General features: G+C 40.0%; 1 protein-coding gene across 1 annotated transcript in view; it reads left to right on the forward strand.

Annotated features, from left to right (window-relative positions):
• EPB41L4A (erythrocyte membrane protein band 4.1 like 4A) overlaps positions 1-24,939 on the forward strand; it is a 132,721-nt gene that overhangs the window by 50,082 nt on the left and 57,700 nt on the right. Inside the window, exons 3-6 of the mRNA XM_042823098.1 lie at positions 5,109-5,160; positions 6,274-6,352; positions 19,704-19,801; positions 20,884-21,004. Of these exons, the coding sequence (XP_042679032.1) occupies positions 5,109-5,160; positions 6,274-6,352; positions 19,704-19,801; positions 20,884-21,004 (350 nt within the window). The remainder of the gene's footprint in view (positions 1-5,108; positions 5,161-6,273; positions 6,353-19,703; positions 19,802-20,883; positions 21,005-24,939) is intronic.

Raw genomic sequence — 24,939 nt, forward strand, 5'->3', positions numbered from 1 at the left:
CCAGTGTTGTAGATGTCTACTGTAGATGTATTTTATTTGTAACTCTGAAACTGACCTTTCTACTGTGAGCTGCGTGCTGCAGTCAGACCAGCTGAGGCGAAGCTGAGCACAGCAAACAGGCATAAACTTGTCCCTGCTGTGCCACCTCACAAACTGAAGGGTTTCCAGATCCATCCTGCGTGATTAATAAAATAATTATAAATAAATAAATTAATTGCAGTATGCTTTGGCTGCCTAGCTGCTATTCCAGATTGGAAAGGGTAACAGTGAACAGACTATATCTAACTTAACGATAGAAAGAAAGCACGCAATTTTAGTAAAACTTTAAACTTTAATAAAATTGTTTTACAATTGAAAATGCATGCTTTCTAGGAAGTTACTGTCACATCATGTGGTCTATATTTTAAGCCTAGAAAAACAGGTGTACTGTGACTAGCTCATTGTGGTTTTGTGTGGATTTGACATATGCCCATAAAGCAGATACGCTAAATTATACAGAAGGGAAGAGACCAGGGCTTGTAAATAGCAGTTAAAAGAAAATGGAAACTGATAATGCTGATTAGAAAGTAACAATTATAGAAGATACGTAGTGGGTTGAAACAATCTAGACAAAGCTGGTGGTTAGCTGAGCTGAAGGCAGTTGAGCTAAAAGAGTTTTTCCAGTGCAGCAGGATCAGTGTGGAACTTGTACTTGTATTGATCCAAGACTAAGCATACTCAGTATAATTTCAGTTTCTAATAAGAAAGACAAGTGTTCCATACTTTGTGTTTTGTATGTAGGAAAAGCCTAACGAGTTACAAATTCTGTGTTACATAAGGGAGCACTTTCAGTTTTCAGACTTACTAGTGAGGTTACCCAGATGTCTTCAGTTTACTAACTTGTGGCTACACACACAGAACATTCACAGAAAAAACTGATGGAACAATTCTGATTGTTAGTGTTGCCTTAAATTATGGAACAATCTTGATAATTTCAGATTATAATGAAAAAGATCTCTTTTTTTGTGATTTGTTTTTTGTTTAAAATGTGAACAGAAATGACTGTCATGTGTGACATAAGTACAACTTGGTAAGAATCTAATTAAGACAGTGCAGGATTTAGTCTGAAGTAGACAAATTTATCTCCACCAGACATTTCATTGATTGATACCACAGCAAACATTTCAGCCTAGTTAATATTTTGTTTCAAGCATGTTGGTGGAATTTGACCTGGCTTTAACCCTCTGCAAATTCAAGAAATAAAGACTCTGGATTCATGAAAAAATGTTTGCACCCATTTAAAGAGGGCTAATTATGAAATACTGCATTGTGCATGGATACAGTACTCTTTAGATCTTTTCTCAATTTGGAATCTTTGTTTGGAGGCCAGATCTGTAAAAAGTACAAATGGCAATGTAGACTGTGTATTCTTAGATATACTGTGCTTTTTAAAATACGTCTTTTTTTTTTTTTTTTTTTTGCAACACTTCTACTGTAAAATTCAGAATATTTTTCTTTGATATCATTGTATATTTATCATCAATCTTAATAAATAATAATTTCTTGTGTTAGCTGATAGTAGGTGGTTTTTGTAAATAACAATTAGTGAATTTGTAGCCATCAATTTAGTAAATGGTGGTTTCATTGGTTTGAAATTTAATATTTCAAAATATTACTTTTTTTCCTTTTTTTTTTTTTTTTTTTCTTTTTTCCCTGCGAATATTGAATTCTCCTTTCAGGTGCACAGAATGCATTGCCTGCAACTGGATGGGTAAATGCTGGAGCCTCCACCTATTTGCAGTACTTGGGGGGCTGCTTGTAAGTCAGATAACCTGCTGGGCAGGAGAGGTACAGGTGGCAAATTGCTGTGAAGTGTAAGCTGTCTTTCAAAAAGACAAAAAAAAATAAGGCTTCAGGTTGTAGCTAGTTTGGCATTCACAAATGTGGAGCTTGTTGTCAGCTCCTGTTGTGCAGGTGTGTTGGTTTTATTTAATCCATTTCTCTTTGCACTTCAAAACATGAGCTTTAAACTGTGCCCAGCACTTTCTGTGTGTATATGCAAATCTTTAATGTGTATCTAGTACACATTATTATGTATGCATGCATAAGTAGAATACTCTGTTGTAGGGATTTGGGGTTTTTTAAATGTTCTCATCCTTGTCTAATATGGGCTTGGAAAATGCCTTTTCATTACCCCTGAAATTCCATTAATCTTTGGCTTACAATTGAAAAGTTAGAAAGCCACATCTTCCCACTGCCATTCAGGAAAATGTTGGCAGCCTTTAAAATAATGAGTAGCTTCACAGCTACTTAGTATGGCTTCACTTAGCTTCTTAGTATGGCTTTCTGGCATTTCCAAAGATATAACAAGACAGATTCGATTCTTGCCTCTTGCCTGCTTTCTGTTGTAGCAGTAAACTTATTTGAGTTGAGCTGCTTAAGGTCACCTATGCAGCACATGGATCTAGAGGGCCATAGCTTCCTCACAAGAGCTTTTTTCCTTATGCCAGCTGATTCTGTGCTTCCCTAGTGTGGGTAGCAGCAACCTATCTCGTCATGATGAGGGCTCAAGATGCAATCCTCCTGCTGAGTTAGTCTGGAGGAAGGAAAGAATGTGATTGACAAAATGAGCTAACAGATTTGTTTCCTCTCTACTCTTCAGATTCCCTCTGCGTCTAAATTTTGAGGATTCCCTCTAAATTCCATAACAAAGAATAAAATTCATGTTGCAGGTCAAATGCAGCATGGTGAGAATTAAGATATCTAATTAAGATGCAGCTTTGAATTGGCAATATTTCCTGCTCATGTCCATACAGTCCATACAAACATCAGTTGTGTAGCTGAATTCTGTCTTACCACAGCCAATGTGGTATAAGGTGGCACAAGATGAGAGATGATCCGTAAATGCAGTTTTTTTCACAAGTGACCTATCTATGCAAGTAAAGCTAAACTACAAAGACATCTATAAGACAGTGCATCTTGAAGCTGATTTCGGTTCACTTATGGAATACTTTTAATGAAGGAGATACTCTGTCATATTTTTATCTGATTTTGAAACAGTATAGTTTTACTCTTACAACGTAATGTAAGGTTGTCAGTGATAAGCAGGCTGTCTTTACGATGTGTTTTTCATGCTGTGATCACAGTTTTGGGAAGAGGGTTGTTCTGTGGTTAGAATGTGCACTGCAGACCTCTTTTGTATTTTTTTCTATCTGTTGACTTTGAAATCTCTTTATCAGCCTATTGTGCTAGCTCAGATAATTTCTGATAAGAATTTTCAGTACAATATTTGAGTGTGACAAGTTTTCTTTCCATCCCACATTCTTCTGAGATTAAGAAGGATTCTGTTGGAATAGTTAGTGGATGTAGTCAACACATGCATTGAGTATTTTTCCCTTCAAAGTTTTGAACATTTGAAGTGTTTGCTTCTCAAACCACATCTTTGTGAAACTGTCACTCTTGACTGCTGAGCAAATATGTAGGGATTAGAATTGAACACAGGATCTCCCTCATTTGTGAAGTACCACCACGACTTTATTTTGAAATTCAGCTCAAATAATGAGTGGATGATGGTTTTCATGATTTTAGTTTATGGTCGTTGTTTAGAAACATTCCTGGATTTGTAATGGCAACATTTTTTCCATTAGACCAAGAACAAAGCATACAGCTGTTTTTGTAACAGATAGATGAGCAGCTAGTGGAAGTAGTTTGTGCAATTAGTTGCTTAAAATTTTCTGCTCAAATCCTTTGTAACATTTTTCCGTGTCCTCCTTATGTTCCTCTTTTTGACAAATAAACTCTATAGTCCAAAGAGTTTTCTATATAGAAAAAGAAGAAATTTTTTTTTTTTTTTAACCATTTAATTCTTATTCTCTAGTTAGGTCAGGGGAAAGGTAAGGAGTTGCTTATTAAAAAAAAAAAAAAAAATATCTCCTGTAATTTGCTTTTCTAACAGCTGTATTCTGCTGCCTTTCTGTTTCTGGTATTTGAGAGAGTATGCCAGTCCTTGCTGATCCAGAAAATTTGTGTGACAGAAGAGGAAAGAAAAAAGTGATGGCAAGAATAGTCTTGGCTTCTGCACTTTCTTTCCATTAACTGAATCATAGAAATGCCAAGCTAAGAAATACATAGGTCATTACAAGAGCAGAATGTTCATCATGCTGGTGCCATGTAAAGCTACAAGAAGTCTGCAGATACTCTGCCATACTGTGACAGCAAAGATTTTAGTACGGGTTTGATAAAGTTGAGTCAGAATAATCACTGAGAAATTACATTTCTGTTGCTCAAATGGTGTGGGAATCCTTGTAACAGCTCATCCCTCTGTGGCGTGCTTAACGTACCTTGATAATCTCAAATGCAGCTGCTGTAAGCATTCCGGTGATACCCTTCACCTGCTACTGGAAGCCTTTTCTAAACATGAATACTGATTTTGCTTCTAGTCAAGCCTGTATCTTCACATCCTATGGACTTGAATTGATTACTGCGTTGTTACAGTAATTTCTTAGTAGTTGCAGGAATGCTGTCATGCCTGTCATTTCTGCCACAATCCTTAGTTTTTCAGAAATCAAACAGGGATAGCACTTCCTTTCTTTCCGTGTAGGTTTTATCTTACATGCGTTGCTGTTGCTGTTATTTCAGAATGATTCTGCTTAGGTTTATCCCCTACAAAGAAAATGGCAAGGTTGTGAGTAAGCATAAGAGCTGCAGTAGATAAGGTACACAAAAAAAATTATGCTGTGTGATATTTTCATAGAGCCAGCTTGGTCAGGAGCCTGAGATGTGGTGCTTTTTAATGTAAGATTTCCTTTCAGAGAGACTGCTACCCCCTGAGAAGATGCATAGCATTAGACTTGTACAGACAGATGTGTTTGTTTTATCAGAAATGACTCTACTGGTACAAAGTTGTCATTAAAAGGCTGAAGCGTGTCATACAGGGATTCCGTAAGCTTCTGTAAATTTTCGTATTCTTGTAATCTTGGCTGAGTTTCTCAATCCTGATGAGAAGATAAATCATCTTGCGCTGCTTTCCTAGGAAAAAATATCAATATATGAATAAATGTAGAATTGCAATAATTCTGTATTAATTTTATGTGCTAAGTGACTAATTTTCATAATTATCTGTCTTACAGTACTGGTTGGATCCTGCAAAGACCCTTGCTGAGCATAAAGAATTGATAAACAGTATGTATTTAATCTGAACTTAAAGAAGCTATCTGAAGTGAAGTAACGGAAGCAATATTCTAGGCAATAGATAGTCTGTACAAAAATTGTATTCCAGACTAAACAGATTGGTAGTTCTTGAGACATTTTATTACTACAGTTTGTAGTTACATCAAAATTCCACACATAGATTGTACATGCTGTCATTTAACAAGAATTAGTATAACTAATGTCCAAAGATTTCTTTGTGATTAAATTTTACTTTAGAATATAATAAATGGTGCCATTTGTCATTTGTGTAGTTAATTTTGTAGTAGCTCTATGCCTCTACCACACCATACCTTAAAAAAACCCGATTTTTTTTTTCTGAAAATGAAAATACTGCCTCTTGCTCATAATATAATGTCTACCCCTGCTGCCACTATTCAGTAAACCCATATTTAAGGTCCGTCAATTTTATTGTAATTAATTAATATAAGACTTTTATTTTAACAAGAAATTGGAGGACTTCTATTTAAAAAAAAATGTAGAAGTGGAGCATGCATAGAATAAATTTGGCTGTATGAGTCTCAGTGCTAACTGTCTTTCTGAATAACGTTTTCAAAACGTGAATTAGAAAATCTTTTCCAAATGTATGTCAACTAAAGTAGCACATAATTTAGGTGCCTCCATATGATATTTGAAAGTATAGAATGTACTAATATTAGTCATGTCAGGAAATCATATTTCATGCAGAATAAACATTTTTCAAACTGTTTTCATGTACAAAAAAGTGTCTAAATATCAAATTTGAGCAGTAAAAAAAATCTTGGAGAAATAGTGAGTTAGCAAATAAATCTAAACTTAAATTTTCAAATTATGACAAGCTCCAAGTAGGCAGACAGTATGAGAATAAATAAACAGTAGACTGGAAAAATAATAATAAGAATACTTAAACTTTTCTTTTTTTTTTTTCCTCCTCATGGGTAATGGGTGTAATTTTCTGAAGGTAGCTAAGTGTTTTTTGGTGGCTTTAAGTTTTGTGAAATACGAAGATAAACTGATTAATAGCCATTTTGTCATCAACTACGAACAATTCACAATAACTGTAAATTCATAACAATCGATTTTTACACCCATTTCTTTTTCCTGCAGCTGGACCACCATACACTCTGTATTTTGGCATTAAATTCTATGCAGAGGACCCATGTAAACTTAAAGAAGAAATAACAAGGTAGAGTATTCAGATGAAAATACGGTTTTGTTGTTTTTTCAGGGTAGCAGTGTGTTCAGATGCATACTGTAGTCTGACAGGCTTGCTTTTTGCTTAAACATTAGGATATCTTTCCTTGAATGTGTACAGTATGAGAGTTATGACTAGCCTCACTGTGGTCAGTATGGACAGCTGCTTGAAAGATGAGGATGAAAATTTGCTCTTTGGTACGTCAAAAAACAGAGGGGCCTAGTGTGCTTTTTTTTTTTTTAAAAAAAAAAAAGTAATGTATTGACAAATCTGTGCGTGCATTGTGCAGTAGTGAAGTTTAGAGTTTAGTTGGATATCTGAATATCCACACACAAAAATGGGTCACAAATACAGGGAATATTCTTATGTATTCTTATAGTTTAAATTCCAGAACTACTTTTCAAGGGGATCTCTCTCAGTCTTTATAAAAATAAGTGAAGGAAACTGAAGAGATGCATGCTTTTGATTCTTTTAGCTAAGTTTAGCCTCTACAAAATATGATGCAGTAATGCATACATGTAGCTAAACATTTGCCTGAATTCTCATGCAGGATTTTCTGTTTGTCTTTTCTGTGAAAGATCTTAGAAAACTAGTCTCAGGTTCAAAAGTGATTTAGTTAAGTGGACAAAATTAGTGTGCTGACTTGGATTAATATTTTTTTTAATGACCTAGGTGTATAGAATCATAGAACTGCTCAGGTTGGAAAAGACCTTAAAGATCACTGAGTCCAACCACAGCCTAACCATACTGCCCTAACTAACAATCCTCCGCTAAATCATGTCCCTGAGCACCACATCCAAACAGTTTTTAAACACATCCAGGAATGGTGACTCAACCACCTCCTTGAGGAGCCTATTCCAGTGCTTAACAACCCTTTAAGTAAAGAATTTTTTCCTGATATCCAACCTAAACCTCCCCTGATGCAACTTGAGGCCATTTCCCCTTGTCCTGTCATCTGTCACTTGTGAGAAGAGACCAGCCCTGCTATCACTGCAATCACCTTTCAGGTATTTGATGAGAGCAGTAAGGTCTCCTCTCAGCCTCCTTTTCCCCAGACTAAGCAGCCTCAGTTCCTTCAGTCTCTCCTCATAGGCCATAATCTCCAAGTCCTTCACAAGCCTTGCTGCCTTTCTTTGGACCTGCTCGAGCACCTCAATGTCCTTTCTCTATTGAGGTGCCCCAAACTGAGCACAGATGCAGGATGACTTCCCTAGTCCTGCTCACCACGTCATTCCTTACACAAGTCAGGATGCCAGTGGCCTTCTTGGCCACCTGGGCACGCTGCTGGCTTATTTTCAGCTGCCTGTCCATCAGTACACCAAGGTCCCTTTCCATCAGGCAGCTTTCCATCTACTCCTCTCCAAGCCCATAGAGTTGCGATCAAAATGCAGGACCTGACACTTAGCCCTACTGAAACTCATACAGTTTACCTTGGCCCAATCAATCCATTCTATCCAGGTCCTTCTGTAGTGCCTTTCTGTCCTCAGGCAGATCCACATTCCCTCCCAGCTTGGTATCGTCTGCAGACTTACTGAGGGTGCACTCAATCTCCACATCAAGACCGTTAATAAAGATGTTAAATAGAAGTGGCCCCAGTATGGAGCCCTGGGGGGCACCTCTCATGACTGGCTGCAAACTGATTTAAACACAACTCTTTGGGCCCAGCCATCCAGCCAGTGTTTCACCCAGCGGAGTGTACGCCCATTCAAACTGCGGGCAGCCAGCTTGTCCATGAGGATGCTGTGGGGGACAGTGTCAAAAGCTTCAGTGTCAAAAAGAACTGAAGTCCAGGTAGACCACATCAACAGCCTTGCCTTCATCCACTAAGTGGGTCACCTTGTCATAGAATGAAGTCAGGTTTGTCAAACAGGATCTAACATTTGTAATGCCATGGTGACTGGGCCTGATCCCCTCGTTGACCTTTAATTGATCAATGATGGCTCCCGAGATTATCCATTCCATAACCTTTCCTGGCACCGAGGTGAGACTGATAGCTCTGTAGCTACCAGGATCATCTTTCCAGCCCTTTTTGAAGATGGGCGTCACATCTGCCAGTCTCCAGTCCATCGGGACATCCTCGGTTAGCCAGGACTGACGAAGAATGACGGAGAGTGGCTTGGTAAGCACATCCGCCACCTCCCTCAGCACTCTAGGGTGCAACCCATCTGGCCCCATGGACTCGTTAGCATCCAGGTTTTGGAGCAGGTCCAAAACTATTTCGTTGTTGATCATGCAGGGCTTATTCTGTTCCCTATCCCTATCTACCAGTGCAGGGGGCTGTGTGCCCAGGGAGTAACAAGCCTTACTATTAAAGACCAAGGCAAAGAAGTATAAAGTACCTCAGCCTTATCCTGATCCTGGTCAACAAGTTGCACTCGGCATCCAACAGAGGATGGAGATTCTCCCTAACCCTCCTCTTGCTGCTCATAATAGAAACATTTATTGTTGTCCTTTACCTTAGTGGCCAAGTTCAGTTCTAGCTGGGCTTTGACTTTTCTATTTTTTTCCCTGCACAGCTTCATTATGTACCTGTAATCATCATAAGTAGCTTGCCCACTCTTCCAAAAACCATAAACTTTACTTTTGCTGTTGAGTTCCAGCCAAAGGTCTCTGTTCAGCCAGTCCGGTCTCCTTATCTGTCGGCTTGTCTTCCATGACTTGGACATGGTCAGTTCCTACACCTTCAAAATTACTTCCTTACTTCCTTATTTGCAGCCTTCCTGTGCTCCCATGCTCTCCAAAACTACCTCCCAAGGTCCCCTCTCAACCCTGGTCCTAAAAAGGTTAATGTCTGCCCTCCGGAAATCCAAGGTGGCAGTTCTGCTGACTCCCCTCCATGGTTCAACAAGGATTGAGAGATCTAGCATCTCATGATCACTGTGCCCCAGATGGCCTCCAACCTTTACATCTCAACAAGACCTCTGTTAACAAGCAGATTTTGCTTCTCTTTGTTGGCTCCTTCACCAACTGTCAGGAAGTAATCTCCCACACACTCTAAGAACCTCTGGGACTGTTCCCTGTCTGCTGTATTATAAATCCAGCAGATGCCTGGGAAGTTGAAGTTCCCCACAAGAACAGGGGGGTTAGACCTTGAGACCTCACCCAACTCTCGGTAAAGTGTCTTGTCCACCTCTTCATCCAGGTTGGGTGGCCTGGAGCAGATTCTCATAATATCAGTCTCATTGGCCTTTGCTTTTATTCTGACCCATAAGCTGTCAACTCTGTAATCACCATCATTAATTTCCATACATTCACATTCTCCCTTTACATAGAGGGCTACACCACCACCTTTCTGCCTTGCCTATCTCTTTTGAAAAGTCAGTAGCCATCCATCACAGCACTCCAGCTGAGTCATTCCACCATGTTTCCGTGATGGTGACTATACTGTAGCTTTCTGACCGCACAACAGCCTGCAGCTCCTCCTGTTTATTACCAATGCTGCATGCATTAGTGTAAAAGCACCTGAGCTGGGCCTTCTTTTGAGTGGCAGTAGTCCTAGTACCCTCATGACCACACTCAAGTTTCCATAGCCACCAACCTCACACCAACCCTCATGTTCTTCCTACAAAAGGGTGAGGCGTTCTCCTCCTTCACCGAGACACAAGACTGTGGGATCTTACTAGCACATCCTTCTCCTGCAAGCACCAGGATGTTACATACAGGCTCTGTTCTAGTGACCCCCAGTTACACCCCCACCACCCTTCGTGCCTAGTTTAAAGCTCTATCAATGAATCTTCCCAACTCCCATCTTAAGACCCCTTTCCACCGGTAGGAGAAGCTACTCCTATCAGTCGGCAGCAGGCCTGCTCTTGTGCAAACGGAGCGCAGGTCAAAAAAGTCAAACCCCTGCTGGGCACACCAGGCTCAGAGCCAGGTATTAATCTGTTGGCCCATCATATGTAGTCCTTCATCATTCCCTATAATAGGAAGGACAGAGGAGAACACAATTTGTATTCTCAACTCCGATTCAATTCTGAGCTCTTGATCTATTTCCCCAAGGCTCTGAAGTCCTTTTTCATGGCCTTTAACAAATTTCTTCCTATATCGTTGCTGCCTACCTGAAACAGCAATAGGGAATAGTAATCTGAGGGCCAAATCAGGGAAGGAAGTTTCTTCCCTAGTCTTTAACCTGGGCTCCCGGGAGGCAACAGACCTCCCTGTATAGAGGGTCTAGTCTACATATTGGTCCTTCTGTTCTTTTCAGCAGAGAGTCACCAATAATGATGATCTGTTGTTTTTTCTTTGATGATGATGTTTTATTGCTAAGTGAGGTCTGGTTAGACTTCAGTAACACCACCAACTGGGGAGAACCATCATCACCACCATTGTCCAGCTGTCCCTGCAGAGCACTGAACCTGTTCTGCAGGGGCAGCTGGGGAGGCAGGGGAATCTTTGGGAGGGCGCACCTGCATTGCCGAGCAGGGGCCTTTTGCCCCTAATTCTTCACTGTTGTTGTTAGGGGGGAGGAGAGGACAGGGGGTTCACTGTAGCAGGAACACCGTCTGCCTGCTGGTTCCTTTCTGTTACCTGTTTGCAAGGCAGCAGGGGGTGATGTGCTCCATGTGTAGCCTCAGCTGGCTGCCAAGATCTCAAGGCTGATAGGAACTGGTACCACCAATCAATCTATCTCCCTCTCACATTCCTTTATTCTCCTTAGTTTCTCCGCTTCCTCCTTTAGGTCAGCCACAAGGCTGAGTAAGTCATTTAGCTAGTTGCATCATATGACATAGGAGAACTCATTAGAATACATGGGTTTTATTTTTTCTTAATCATAGGTGGCAGTTGTTGCTGCGTGGACTAAATAATTTTCTTGTATCAGGATGAGAATTTTTTTTTCCAAAATGCCACTATAGGAGCAGAGTTCTCCCATACAACAGGACTGATACCAGTTTGGTAAAAACAGATACTTCACAACTTAAACAGGAATAGATGGCTGCAGTGTGATTCTCCCCTAACTTGAAAGCTTGGTGTCATTTTTCTGCACTTTTCCCCACTCTCAACCCTGCTTGCAGGGGAAGAAAGATGGCCCTGGAGACACAGAATTTGTTGCAATTGCTACTCGAAGTGTGTCTGGATTTCTGATTGTAAACTGACAGGATAAATTTTCAAAAATGTTTTTGTTTTCCTTGTCATAATATTAGTCAGTGATTTGTATTGCTAATTGGATGTGCAAATCGAGTCAAGAAATGTTTTGGTGTAACTGACAAGCTTCCATTCGTGTCTGCACAGTGTTTGGTCATGAAAATTGCAGCTGAGAAGGCATAGAGAGAGGATATAAGGAAGTAGGACATTTGTGTTTGTACTCTTCAACAAAATATACTGGAAAACAGCCAAATGCCATCAAAATTTCAGAGTATTTATCCTCTTAGACTTCTGAATATTGGAAAGAATGTATTCCTTGTTCAGGAAAAAAATACAATAAAAACACACTGTTTACATAGGAGGCATTAAAGGCGCTTTTTTTTTTTTTTTTTTTTTTGGTGATAGTAATTTTCTGCCTCAATGTGTAATTCCAGTGGTGTGCTAACCGTGTTTCTTTGGAGTGCACATTTGTTATTTTAATAGATATGAGAATGGAGGCTGTAGTTACTAGATGCTAATGATCTGTGGCATTATGTGATTACTATTTGCAAATAATAAAAAACTGTCAAATTTGTAATTACTTCCCAGCAAAATGTATTCTGATTTGTAGGCAAAAGCTAATGCAGAGGTGATTCCTATTAACATTTACTGGACCAGTTTGCTGGAAAGAATTAGTGCTTAGGCACGATTATGCATATATGACAAACTACAGTCAAGTTTAGCAACAAGTTTGGACAGAAGGCTTGGTTCTGTGAGGAGCTTAGTAGCTTCACTAGGAATTGAGTGGGAATTCACTTGGTCTAAATCAGACAACCATTAACAGTTCTTGACTCTGATTACTTTATCTTTTTTTCTTTATTTTTTTCTTCTTTAATTCTTTCTCGTAGTGAAAACACAGGACAGGATACTCACATAAAAGACATCAGTAGCATCTGATTTGTACTGTAGAGCTGCAGAAGTGCTAACAGAAACATGAGCGTACATGAGAAATACATTTAATGTTAAAAGGACGTTATGTGCTCCCAGTCATTGTCGCCCTGTAGCCATCACTGTCAATCATGGGGTGATAATTTGTCTAGATGGGACTGCCGAACATCAGCTGTAGGAAGTGCTGAGGTATTACTCAGACAAAGGAATCACTGAGTGTATGTACTTTTTGTTGCCTACTGATATTTCCAAAAACTGTGCAGAACTTATAGGTGGTGAATATTCACTGTTCTTTTCAATAATGAACATTCCTACTGTAATGCATAGCTCAGCACAAGCGGTGGAGGATAATTAGCCAGAAAGAAACTAGTATCCCTATGTGGAAGTTCAACTGGGCTGATGAAGTCCAGTAATTTTGATTGGATCTTAAATGATTTGTGAATCAGCTATCACATGATCTCCAGATTGCAAGCTTCCCTGAAATGAGGATAGCTGCTCTTTGAACTTCAGAGGATTCCTAAGGGCTTTCGTAAGTAACCTGTGCTAATACAAAGTAAAGTTGTTGCACTTTAGCTAAATATAGATAAAGCTGAATTAGTGAACAGTGAGAAAGCCAGATGCGTGTAGGGATGACAGTTTTTTACTTAAGAAGTTAGCTTTTCAGCATTGCTTTTGTATGAATTTTCTGCAAGATACTCATGGAGGGTTGGTCTCGATGATCTCTGGAGGTCCCTTCCAACCCCTACAATTCTGTGATTCTCTGATTCTGTGATTTAAGATGATGTCACACTCTCTGTAAAGCTATTGAGGTAAAAACAGACAAAACACTAATGGTGTTTAAAAAAATATTCTATAATGAATATAGGGAGTTCCAAAACCAAGCAGATCCTTTGTATGTTGGCATGTTTTCTGTTTTCTTCTTCAGTGCTTTTCCTTTTTTTTTTTTTTTTTTTTATGGTTTCCCTGTAAATCCAGCATTTGAAAAACAGAAGAATGTAAAGCAGCATTTGCATTTAGCAAACGCAGATACTTGTGTTAAGATGACTTAAGATAGTCTGGGGAAAAGGAGGCTGAGGGGAGACCTTATTACTTTCTTCCAAGATCTGAAAGGTGCTTGCAGCGAGAGCAGGGCTGGTCTCTTCTCACTGGTGAAGGGCAACAGGACGAGGGGAAATGGCCTCAAGTTGTGCCAGGGGAGGTTTAGGTTGGATAAAAGTTCTTTATAGAAAGGGTTGTGAAGCTCCCCAGGGAGGTTGAGTCACCATCCCTGGATGTGTTTAAAAACTGTTTGGATGTGGTGCTCAGGGACATGATTTAGCGGAGGGTTGTTAAAGTTAGGGTAGAATGGTTAGGTTGTGTTTGGACTCAGTGATCTTTAAGATCTTTTCTAGCCTGAGCAGTTCTATGATTCTTTGATGACTAAGTTGATGTGTACAAAATACACATACGCATACAAGGCTGAAGAAGCAGTGTGCAAGGCATTTGATTTGCATTTGAAGTAATTGCAGAAATTCAAATTATCTACTTAAATGTCAACACTTTAAAATATACTTAAAAAGCTTTGGTACAGCCTTCACTTCTCAGTCCTGCTGTTGATTTGGAATTTGGTGTGGCTTTACTTTGAGGGCAGAGTATGTGCTTCCTCAAGTGTAGAAGCAGATCATAATATTGAAAATCACATTTTAGCCCTGCAATCCCCATTGCAAGGCAAGGAGTCCCTGTTGTGGTTTTATGATTTTTGGTTATCGGTATTCCACATCATAACATCATGTAGTGCACTGGGAGTTACACAGTTAATGCTCCAGTTCCGGGCACCTGTCTGGAAAAGAACTACTACATTCCCCAGATGGCTGTTTGCTGTTCTGTTATCATTTCTGCTCAGAGGGAACAGATTGGTAGGCATTGGTAGGTCACCTGGCATCCCTCTTTTTGATCATTAGTCTCTCCTTGCTTCTGTTTGCCCCAATTGCACATCTCACCTCGGTGTTATGGGAAGGCCTTCAGTTCTCAGACACTCTTTCTCTCATTTTATTTGACTTATTAGCTCAAATTCTAATTATACTCTATATTGTATTATAGTGTTATTTTGCATCCTGATTCCATATTCAGTAAATTAGTTTGTGTCTCCTCAGATTGTTGTTGCTGGTTTTAATTATTAATTATTATTTTATTATTATTATTTAATTATTATTATAATTGTTATTAATTATTATTTAATTATTATCACTTTTACCAGAGACTGGTGCATGGTAGGAATATGATAAATCCATCCAATGCCATGATCTTTGATCCAAGTATTTACAAGAGAATTTCTGAAATGAGTCCCATTATCTGACTCAATTCTTTCTGGAGTGCCATGTCAAAACAGGACTTGTTTCTCAAGACCCAGTATGTTGTTTTGTGCAGTAACAAGGGGTACTGCATATGTTTCAAGCCACCCACTGTTGCCTCCACCATGGTAAGCACACCACACAAGATCGTGGCAAGGTGATATAATCAACCTGCCGTGCCTCCCCGTGTTTATACTTTTGCCATCACCCTTCCCCCCAGAGAGGTGTCATCCTCTTGGCTTGTTTAATAGTGGTGCATGTGTCACAGTCATGAATAACCTGTGCAATAGCATCCGTAGTTAAGTCCACCCCTTGGTCTCTAGCCCACTTATATGTTGCATCTCTTCCTTGATGGCCCAAGGTCTCATGGACCCACCAAGCTAGAAATAATTCACTCTTGTGTTGCCAGTCCAAGTCTATTTGAGTCACCTTAATTTTGGCAGCTCGATCTAGCTGATGGTTATTTTGTTGTTTTTCAGTAGCCCAACTCTTGGGCACATGAGCATCTACATGACACACCTTTACAACCATATCCTTTATTTGGGCAGCAATGTTTTTCCACAGTTCAACAGCCCAAATAGGTTTACCCTTCCATTGCCAGTTGTTTTGTTCCCGCTACTGTTAACCACCCCCATAAGGCATTTGCCACTGTCCATGAATCAGTGTAAAGATAAAGCGTTGGCCACCTCTCCTGTTCAGCAACATCTAAAGCCAGCTGGACAGCCTTTACTTCTGCAAACTGTCTAAATTCTCCTTTCCCTTCAGTGGCCTCTCAAGTTTGTCATGCATGGCTTCACACAGCAAATTTGCAGTGCTTCCCCACAGTACGGCACGATCCATCTGCGAACAGGGCAAATTTCTTTTCATTTTCTGGTAGTTCATTGTATAGTGGGGCCTCTTTAGCACGTGATACCTTTTCTGCTGGTGATGTTCCAAACTTCCTACCTTCAGGCCAGTCCATGATCAACTCTAAGATCCCCGGACGACTGAGATTCCCCATCCAAGCTCATTGTGTAATCAGTGCAATCCACTTATTCCAGGTGGCATCAGTAGCATGATGGGTGGAGGGAACCTTTTCCCTCGAATATCCAGTTTAGCACTGGCTATTGAGATGCCAGAAGGAGCTGTGTATCAGTACCAGTTACTTTGGAAGCAGCCTGAACCCCCTCATACGCGGCTAAGATCTCCTTTTCATTTGGAGTTCAGCCCTCTTCCGACTCCCTGTATTCTCGACTCCAGAATCCCAAGGGTTGGCCTTGAGTCTCTCCTGAGGCTCTTTGCCACCGACTCCAAGTGGTGCCTTTCTCTCCAGGAGCAGTGTAGAGAATATTCTTTATATCCTCTCCCATCTGTACTGGCCCCAGGACCACGTCACGGGCTATCTCCTGTTTAATCTGTTCGAAAGCCTGCTCATGGTCCCATGCAAAATTATTATTCTTCCATGTCACCTGAATGAGGGAGCTTACAATGAGGCTATAGTTTGGAACATGCATTCTTCAAAAGCCCACTACACCCAGAAAAGTGGGCAGAGACATGGCAGCGATTTTGTTGATAACATCCGTTGGGATGTGATGGCATCCATCTTGCCACTTTATACTTAGGAACTGAATTTTGTGGGCATATCCTTTCACTTTTCTTTGCTTAATAGCAAAAGCAGCTTGCAGAAGAATTTGGATTATTCATTCTCCTTTCTTGAAAACTTCTGCTCTATCACCCCCCACATTGTACGTTATCAATGTACAGTGTGGGGGGTGCAGTACAATGGTATCATCAATGTACTGCAGGTGCTCAGGAGCACTACCCTGTTCCAGTGCGCTTGGATCAATCCATGGCAAATGGTTGGGCTGTGTTTCTACCCTGGGGCAAACAGTTCCAAGTATACTGAATGCCCTTCCAGGTGAAAGCAAACTGTGGCCTGTGTTCTGTGGCCAAAGGAATGGAAAAGCATCAGCAATGTCAGTGGTGGCATACTGCTTAGCTGCTTTTGACTCCAGTTCGTATTGGAGTTCTAACATGTCCGGCACAGCAGCACTCAATGGAGGTGTGACTTCATTCAGGCCACTGTAGTCCACCGTCAGCCTCCATTTTCCACTGGCTTTACGCACTGGCCATATGGGGCTGTTAAAAGGTGAGTGTGTTTTGCTTATCACTCCTTGACTCTCTAGTTGATGAATCAATTTATGAACGGGGAGCAAGGAATCCCTGTTGGTGCAGTACTGCTGTCTGTGCATTGTTCTTGTAGCAATCAGTACTTGCTTTTTTTCACTTGTAGCAACCCCACAACACATGGATCTTCTGACAGATCAGGCAAAACAGAACAACTGCTTAACACCTTTTATGTTCACAGCAGCTATTCCAGAGGCCCATCGATACCCTTTGGGATCCTTAAAGTATTCCCTTCTGAAGTAATCAATACCAAACATTCATGGAGCCTCTGGGGCAGTCACAATAGGGTGCTCTCGCCAGTCTTTACCAGTGAGACTTATTTCGGCCTCCAACATAGTCAACTCTTGGGAACCCCCAGTAACCCCATGAATATGAATTGATTCTGTCCTTTGGTGGCTTGAGGGCATTAGAGTGCACTGTGCACCAGTGTCCACCAGTGCCTCATATTTCTGTGGTTCTGATGTGCCATGCTGTCTAATCCACACAGTCCAATAAGCTCTATTATCCCTTTGCCCACCCTGGGTGAGGGCAGGGCCCCTCTATATGTTATCTCCGTTGTTCTTACAGCTTTTCAGCAACTGGAGCAATCACCTTTTTGGAGAAGTTCACCTTGATAGTTGATCTATCTTGTAATTCTTTTACCTGTGCTTGAAGTGCAGGTTGGTCTGGATCATCAGGAACGAAGGTGGGGCTATGTAACATTTCCACTACAGCATATTCTCTCAAATAATGTATGCCTTTTTCCATGTCAGTCTATTTCTTTTTCTCAGGCATCAGATTGTCTTTGAATGGGTATTTTTCTTTTACAGCTAAAAGCATCTGCTTCCAGAGATGAAGGCCTGGTTCTGGCATGTACTAATATCTCTATCAGTGATTGAGTCCCTAGCAATGCCATCCAGTTGGTGAGCTTCTCTACTACCTAGCCACACACTTTTGGCCCCATTTTCCAACACGAGTAATCAGGTGAAGATAAGCTCATTTGAAGTCTGTTCTCAGACTTCAAGTTTCAGTCATTCTCAGAGATCAATCAGTAATGGTAACGATGTCTTGCTCACCTCCTACTCTTTCAGGACTTGTTGTTGCCCTCCTGGGTGTTGGTGACTGTGTTCGTCAGGGCTGCTCCCCTGGACTCAGGAGTGCTTCACCCTGGTTTTTGGAGCCACTCTTCTGGACCTCTTTGTTCCTCTTCTCTTAGAGTCTCTGCTTCCTCTACTTTCTCCTCCTCCTCTTTCTTCTGTTCCAAGTGAGTCAAGATTTGTTTCTTTTCCATCCTCATACAGGGGCAACTGGCATCGATTCTGGTGCCTCCTGTGGTTGATCAGGTTGGTCAGTTTCGATGCTCTCACTCTCCAGTTTGGCTCAGAGTCTGTCTAGTTTGATTAAGTGGGTATTTAGTTCAGATTTGAGCATGACTCAATGAGCTTGAATTCTGTTGAGTTCAATTTGGAGACTGAATTTTGCATGCTGGAAGGTATCTTGCTCAGTTCAGAGTACGTCCTGTTTGGACTTAAGGATGTCCCTCTCGGACTGGAGGGCGTCTCGTTCGAACCGGAGGGTGTCTTGAAATTGAGGGTTGTCAAGTTTGAATTGAAGGGAGTCTCTCTCGGCTCTCAGGAAGTCTCTCTCAAATTTGGTGGCTTCCCATTTGGACTGGAGGGTGTCCTGTTGAGATTGGAGACTGTCGAGTTTGGATTGAAGGGAGTCTCTCTCGGTTCGGAGGGCATCTCTCTCAGATTGGAGGCAGTCTCGCTTGGATTGGAGGGTGTTGCTTTCAGCCCGGAGGGTGTCTCGCTCAGATTGGAGATCTTTTCTCTTGACTAGGAGACTCTCTGGCTTGCTTGCTGGAGATTCTCCCTCTTGGCTCTCCTTTTTGGCTTGGAGACTGTCTCACCCATTTTGAACTGTCTCCCTGAGTCTCTTCCTTTCAGCTCTGAGACACTTTCATCACAGAGACTATCTCAATTTCAGAAACCCTCTCCCTCTCTGGGATAGTATGAAATAAGGCCCAATAAGCATTAGGCTCCAAATCATTTGTGCCTCCTCAGATCTGCCTGAGCCACAACATCCCTGTCTCAAATATCTGTTCAAGCTCTCAGGGTCTTTCATGTGTTCTGGAGTAAAATTCCTTGACACCGAGGATGTCCATCTCTCTAAAGTCTCTCCCAAGCCCCTCCACACACAAAAAGAGGGATGTCAGATGACCTACCAAGGCCTACCGATCTGTTCCCTCTGAGCAGAAATGATAACAGAACAGCGAATAGCCATCTGGGGAATGTAGCAGTTCTTCTTTTCCGGACAGGTGCCCGGAACTGGAGCATTAACTGTGTAACTCCCAGTGCACTACATGATGTTATGATGTGGAATACCGATAACCAAAAATCATAAAACCATTGCAGTCCTCTATGGTAACAAATACAATGAGGTACTAATAGTGTACCCTCACTTTTTTTTCATGGGGGAATGGACTTTATGAGATCTGCTTCCTGGTCTAGATTTGATTCTCTGGTAGTTGGAGATGAAACCATTGGGTCAGCATTTCTTCCTTATGGTGATCTGCTAATCAGGTCTGTCCTGTACATTTTTTCTAGTTCTTAGCCCTCTTCCCCACTTCCTAACTTTTCTAATAAAGTCAGGAAGACTTCTTCCCTACCTAGGTTCTTTCAATTGATTAATCTTAGTTGTGGTTTAAAAGTCAAAAGAAGAAGAGTGATTCAAACAGAAATACGTGTAGTTATGCTATGTGTTGCGTTGTCAGTAAATGGGAATATAATGAAGCCCTACTTGGTACATCATATCCAATATTGAAATAATAGTTTTGTCTTCTTTCTTTGTTTTAGGTATCAGTTTTTCTTGCAAGTCAAGCAAGATATCTTACAGGGCCGCTTGCCTTGTCCAGCCAACACTGCTGCACAGCTGGGAGCGTATGTAATTCAGTGTAAGTTCTGCTGGGCAACTACAAGCTGCTGTATGTCGTATCTTGTCTTTTGCACATACATCATTTTCGTTCTTTCATAGTCAAAGATTGCTTACTGTTAAAGTGCAGAAAGTGGCACCTCTGGCAGAACTTACAGGATATGCCAGATACAATTTTTATTCTGATTGTTTTCCTATTTATGATGCTGAAGCTTTTACTCTTGTAGTCAGCCTATTGTTCTGTATTGCTTTAAGGAGATATTTTGAGAAACGCTCAACATTCCTACTGAGTATATAACATTCTTGATCTAAAAACTATTAAAAGATAAAAAGAAACGTGAGTTATGAGATGTCTTTTTCTTTGGAGCTCTTGTAGCCACCTTTTTTACTTCAGTGGTGATTGGATAGAAACCAAAAGGGAATGTTTTCGTAGATTAACCCAGTTCGTGCTGCTTTTAAGAAATAGTGACTTTAACAGAGTTTCACAGAGAATAGTTAAGATCAGCACATTTATTTTATAATTACATGATGATGAGTAAATTAATCTGAGCAATATATGTGAATTTAAAGGTGTTTAAAAAAAAATCATTGCTCATCCGTATTTTTTCATTTAGGAAAGTTAGAAAATTATTTTGATTTTAAAAATGTACCTCATGTCAAGGAATACATTGATATTTTATTGAAGACTGAAGTCTGGTGTTCCTTTACGAGAAATTGTCCTTGGAAGAGCCTGCTTCCAGAAATCTCCATACCCATTCCCACACTGACAATTCTGAGTCTTAGAAGTAGTATAGATCTTTTCTGTTTGTAATGTTACAGCAAATTCAGAGGGGATAAATACTTAAAAAACTGTACTTCTCCATCTGTTATACATACTAGTATAGTGGTCTACTATGGACAGTTGTATATGTAAGTTGAATATTATCATCTGCTTTTCTTCTAAAAAATGTAGGCTTTGGAGTTTTTAACTGTTGGCGTAGTCAACTTACTGTCACTTGGAAAGAGCCGTATTGGCACAAATAGATGGATTAAATGATGTTTGTTTTTTTGTTAACGTAAAACACTGAATTTGTCCAACTTTTTTTCTCATCTTTTGTACTGCAGCTGAGCTGGGGGACTATGACCCATATAAGCACACAGCAGGTTACGTCTCAGAGTACCGCTTTGTTCCAGACCAGAAGGAAGAGCTGGAAGATGCCATAGAACGAATACACAAAACTCTGATGTAAGAATTCAATACCTGTGGGAGCTTTGTGGGTGGAACTGAATTCAGAAATGCTCGATAAGTGGAATTGGAAGTACCCTCTAATGCAGAGTGGAAGTCTACAGCTCTCAAAGAGAGCACAGGCCATCTAGTTATAACCCTCAGGGACAGAGAAAGTTTTCTGTAGATGGAGTTTTCTTTTAGAAACCAAATGAAAAACTGATTGGAAATCAGTCCAGCCTTGGTGATGGTTTTTCTAAATGAGGACTTGCAATAGTACTCCAATTTCCTCTTTTTGGGAATGAAATAAAAATCTTTTGACATCTTTGAGTTTGGTTCTCTGTTCAGTGCAGTTTTCCTGTGCAGTTTTGGGCAAGTTGTTCACTATGCACATGCCTCAGTCTGCTGTTTGTAAGATGGGTATAACAACATTTCTTTTCTTAGTATGGCCCTGTGTATTCAAATAATGAACTGTTAGGAAAAAAAACCCAAACAACTAATGCAGTAATATAAAGTACTTAGTACAATGAAGCCTCTATTTTCTTGCCAGATCCTTAGGTAGGGTAATGAAGGAGTGCTTGTAGCAACCTGCATGAATCTTTGTGGCAGCAGCTCACATGGGAGGAGGTACCAGTGAAGCAGCTTGTATGCCCATGGTTTAAATGATAAACTCAACTGCAACATTTGCATGAATTAAAAAGTTGGGTTTTTTTTTTTTTACAAGTGTAGAGTCTTTTCATTTTATTATTAACTAAGATACCTTATATAAAATGCATTGGCACTTGTCACTGTAATGAATGCCACAGTAAGAAAGACAGTTATGATTCAAAAGAAAAAAAAAAACCAATGGCACATAGAAACAGCCACCAGGCAGCACTGAATTACTTAGGTCACTTTAAATGCTGTTTTCATGACAAAAAGCAAACCAATTAAAAACTTTACAGGAAACCTTAATGCATTGTAATCAGAGGTCATCTGATGGGCCTCAAAGACTGAGACATCCACTACAGAAGTTTGCAGATATCAAAAATGTACCTGAAAACATTTCTTTCATATATAGAGGAGCTGAAAGGCAGAAATATGCTGGAGTTGTGATAATTGGCAAGAGCAATTATTGAAGAGATTGCAGGAGTAGAATATTGTAATTACTGTACAGGAAAAAGGAGAACCAAAGAAATCTGAAACACGTCTATCAGCAGACTCAAGACCCAAATTATGCTTGGAAAATATTGGAAAGGAGAAATTCATTTAAATAATAGAGACTGCAAAGCTTAATTTCTCTGTCAACCAGGTATTAGAATGATAATCAACCTTGAACACACAAAAATTTAAGATTACTACCCTGTGCAAATATAGTTTAAATACTTGATGCCATTGTGGCCAGTGTTCTTAAGGAGAAAGTTTAACTCTACGCTATCACTAAATGTACAAAAAGGATTAAAAATATTTTTAAAACTTCAGTAAAAAAGAATTCAGAGTCACTTTCTGTCCTGCTTACTCATTTTCAGAAATAGCCCCTTATGTATGAAATGCTTTCAGTAAGTTTAGTTTTAGGCTGAAGTACTGTTGGTGTAGAGTGACAGAGCCAGAGCCAGCAGTTACTATGTGAAAGCACTGTAAGTCAGTGCTTTGGCTTCCCAACCTGCCAGTATTAGACCACAGTGCCATCAAAATTCAAAATGTAGAACTGGTTTTGAAAATAAAATAAAGAAGTTCAACTGTACATAAAGCCAAAACAAACATTTACTTGCTTATCTCCAAATTCATTTTCCTAGTAGTTCTAAAGAAGCTTGTTCTAACAAGTCCAAGATAGGAGCAATTGTGATATAACCATTTATTAACATGAGAACAGTAAAAAACATTTTGTGATCATACCTTTTGTCAAAGTCATGTAAAGATAATCAGAACTAGCCATCTTGTATGTAGATCTAGATTTCTTGATTTTCTTACAAGAAATAATAATAAAGCCAGAATCTGGATAAAAGTTAATTAATTTCTTGCCTTTAATTTTGTATGTTAGTATTACTTGTGCATTGTTTGATGATAGTAGCTATTAACACGGAGACACAGCTGTTCTCTTTGAAAGATCTTCATGTAATTGGAGTCTGCACCAGTTGCCACATTGACCTGAGTTTTTCTTTAACAATTGTTCACTAATTATTTCTGTATGGTTGCCTGTCTGCTTTTTAGTAATTGATGCATTATAGAGAACTTTAATACAGATCTTCCTATGAAGTAAAAAAAAATAGTTTGTTTTTTTTTTTTCTGATCTAGAGAATAGAAAGTGAGGCATAGAGAGTTTAGTTCAACATCACAAAGGTTGAATTTGAGAATAGAAAGTTGAGATGAATTGGTACCCACCAGATGACTTCATTCATAGAATCACAGGGTGGCTTGGGTTGGAAGGGACCTCAAGGATCGTCAAGCTCCAACCCCCCTGCTGCAATTCATTCTTTGCCCTTAAGTTTCTCTACTCTTTAGCATAATAAAACAGAGTAAGACTTATTTGCCTCAAAAGTTTGTAACCTTGAAAAAAACTTCAGAGTCCAGGAAAACTCTGGTTGTATCAGAATGACATCTGCCTTAAAAATAATATTTTAACTTGTTTTCTGATCCACAGTTCTGATATTTTTTGCCGCGTGGCTGCAATTAGGTGTCAAAGATATAGAAGTGTCAGAAAACACAGTGAAGCTGAGATGCTCAGATGTTGCTGGTTCAGGCTGGCTGTTGTCAGCAGCACTGCTAGTGTTGACTTTTGTGTGCTGATGAGAGCTCTTTGGTTAATTGAATGGGCTGAGAGCATACCCACACTTGTCTTGCCTATCAGAGACAACATAGGGATGGGTTGATGAGGTGGTCTAAAAAGAGCTTTACTATCCTTTCTGGAGCCCTGAAGTGTTGCTTTTGCAAAACAGTTGTGGCACTGCTCTCACCTTGCTCCAGTTAGTTATGTTCAGAGAAGCTTTTGTGGATGTTTGTTATTGCTTGTATTCTACAAGCACTATGAATTTCAGGGATTTATTCAGGAGGAAGGTTCTGGAACAAGTTTCTAAATCAAGAAGGATGAAGGAACTCTGAGATGTGTTTTGCAGTATTTTTTTTTTCCTGACTGCATGAAGACTCTGCAGTCTGCTTACAGTGGTTGTTCCATATGTATAACAGTCCCAAAGTGACGGAGTGGAGTAAGATGAGCTTATATTGTCATGCACATGTGGAAGAGCAAACAGGGTCTTTGAGGTGTGCACATGAGGAAGCAGGTACTCATGGTGCAGAAGGAAAGGATAATGATCGCCCATTGCAGAATGGTATTTGCCCTTCCACATTGCTTGCTCCACATTGCTTGCTCCACATTGCTTGCTCCAGACCGCAGCAGGCCTGGGATTAACTGACGGTTAGCCAGTGAGCCTTCCGTGTATTCTGAATGAATACTGTCAGTGAAGCAAAAGGATGGCTAAAGTGCCTATGATAGTTTTGAGAGTTAGCTTTCAATATTGTATTGGGCTGTGGGTGGTGCTCAGGTGCTCTGTCCACTGGAAGGAGTGGTTCACATCACCTGCAATATTGTTAGGTTGCCTTCTCCATCATGAATTGCAAATCGTGTTTAACTTTTGAGGTTTATTGGCAAGATCTGTGGTGCTGAGGAGTTGCTTGTGTTTTCCTGTGTGGCAAAAATTAAACAGTTCCCCTCTGCTGTGATGGGAATTATTTCAGTCGCAGACCCCTTTACATTCTGTCTTTTCCATCTCCATTTGGGAGGATATATCCATTCTTTTCTTTAGAGACTTAAGCTCATGTCTTCACTTCCTTTAATTTTTTTTTGCAGATGCACTTTCTAATAAATTACGTATAATTGAAAATAAATATAAATGCACACAGTGCACTTGACATTTGAGCCTTTTGGTACTTTTAAAGACAGATGAGAATAGTGGGAAAAGTACATCAGCATTGTTTTTTTT

This window comes from Centrocercus urophasianus, unplaced genomic scaffold (assembly GCF_019232065.1).
Source record: "Centrocercus urophasianus isolate 14NV4802_14NV808 unplaced genomic scaffold, USGS_Curo_1.0 seq_21, whole genome shotgun sequence".
Taxonomy (NCBI): domain Eukaryota; kingdom Metazoa; phylum Chordata; class Aves; order Galliformes; family Phasianidae; genus Centrocercus; species Centrocercus urophasianus.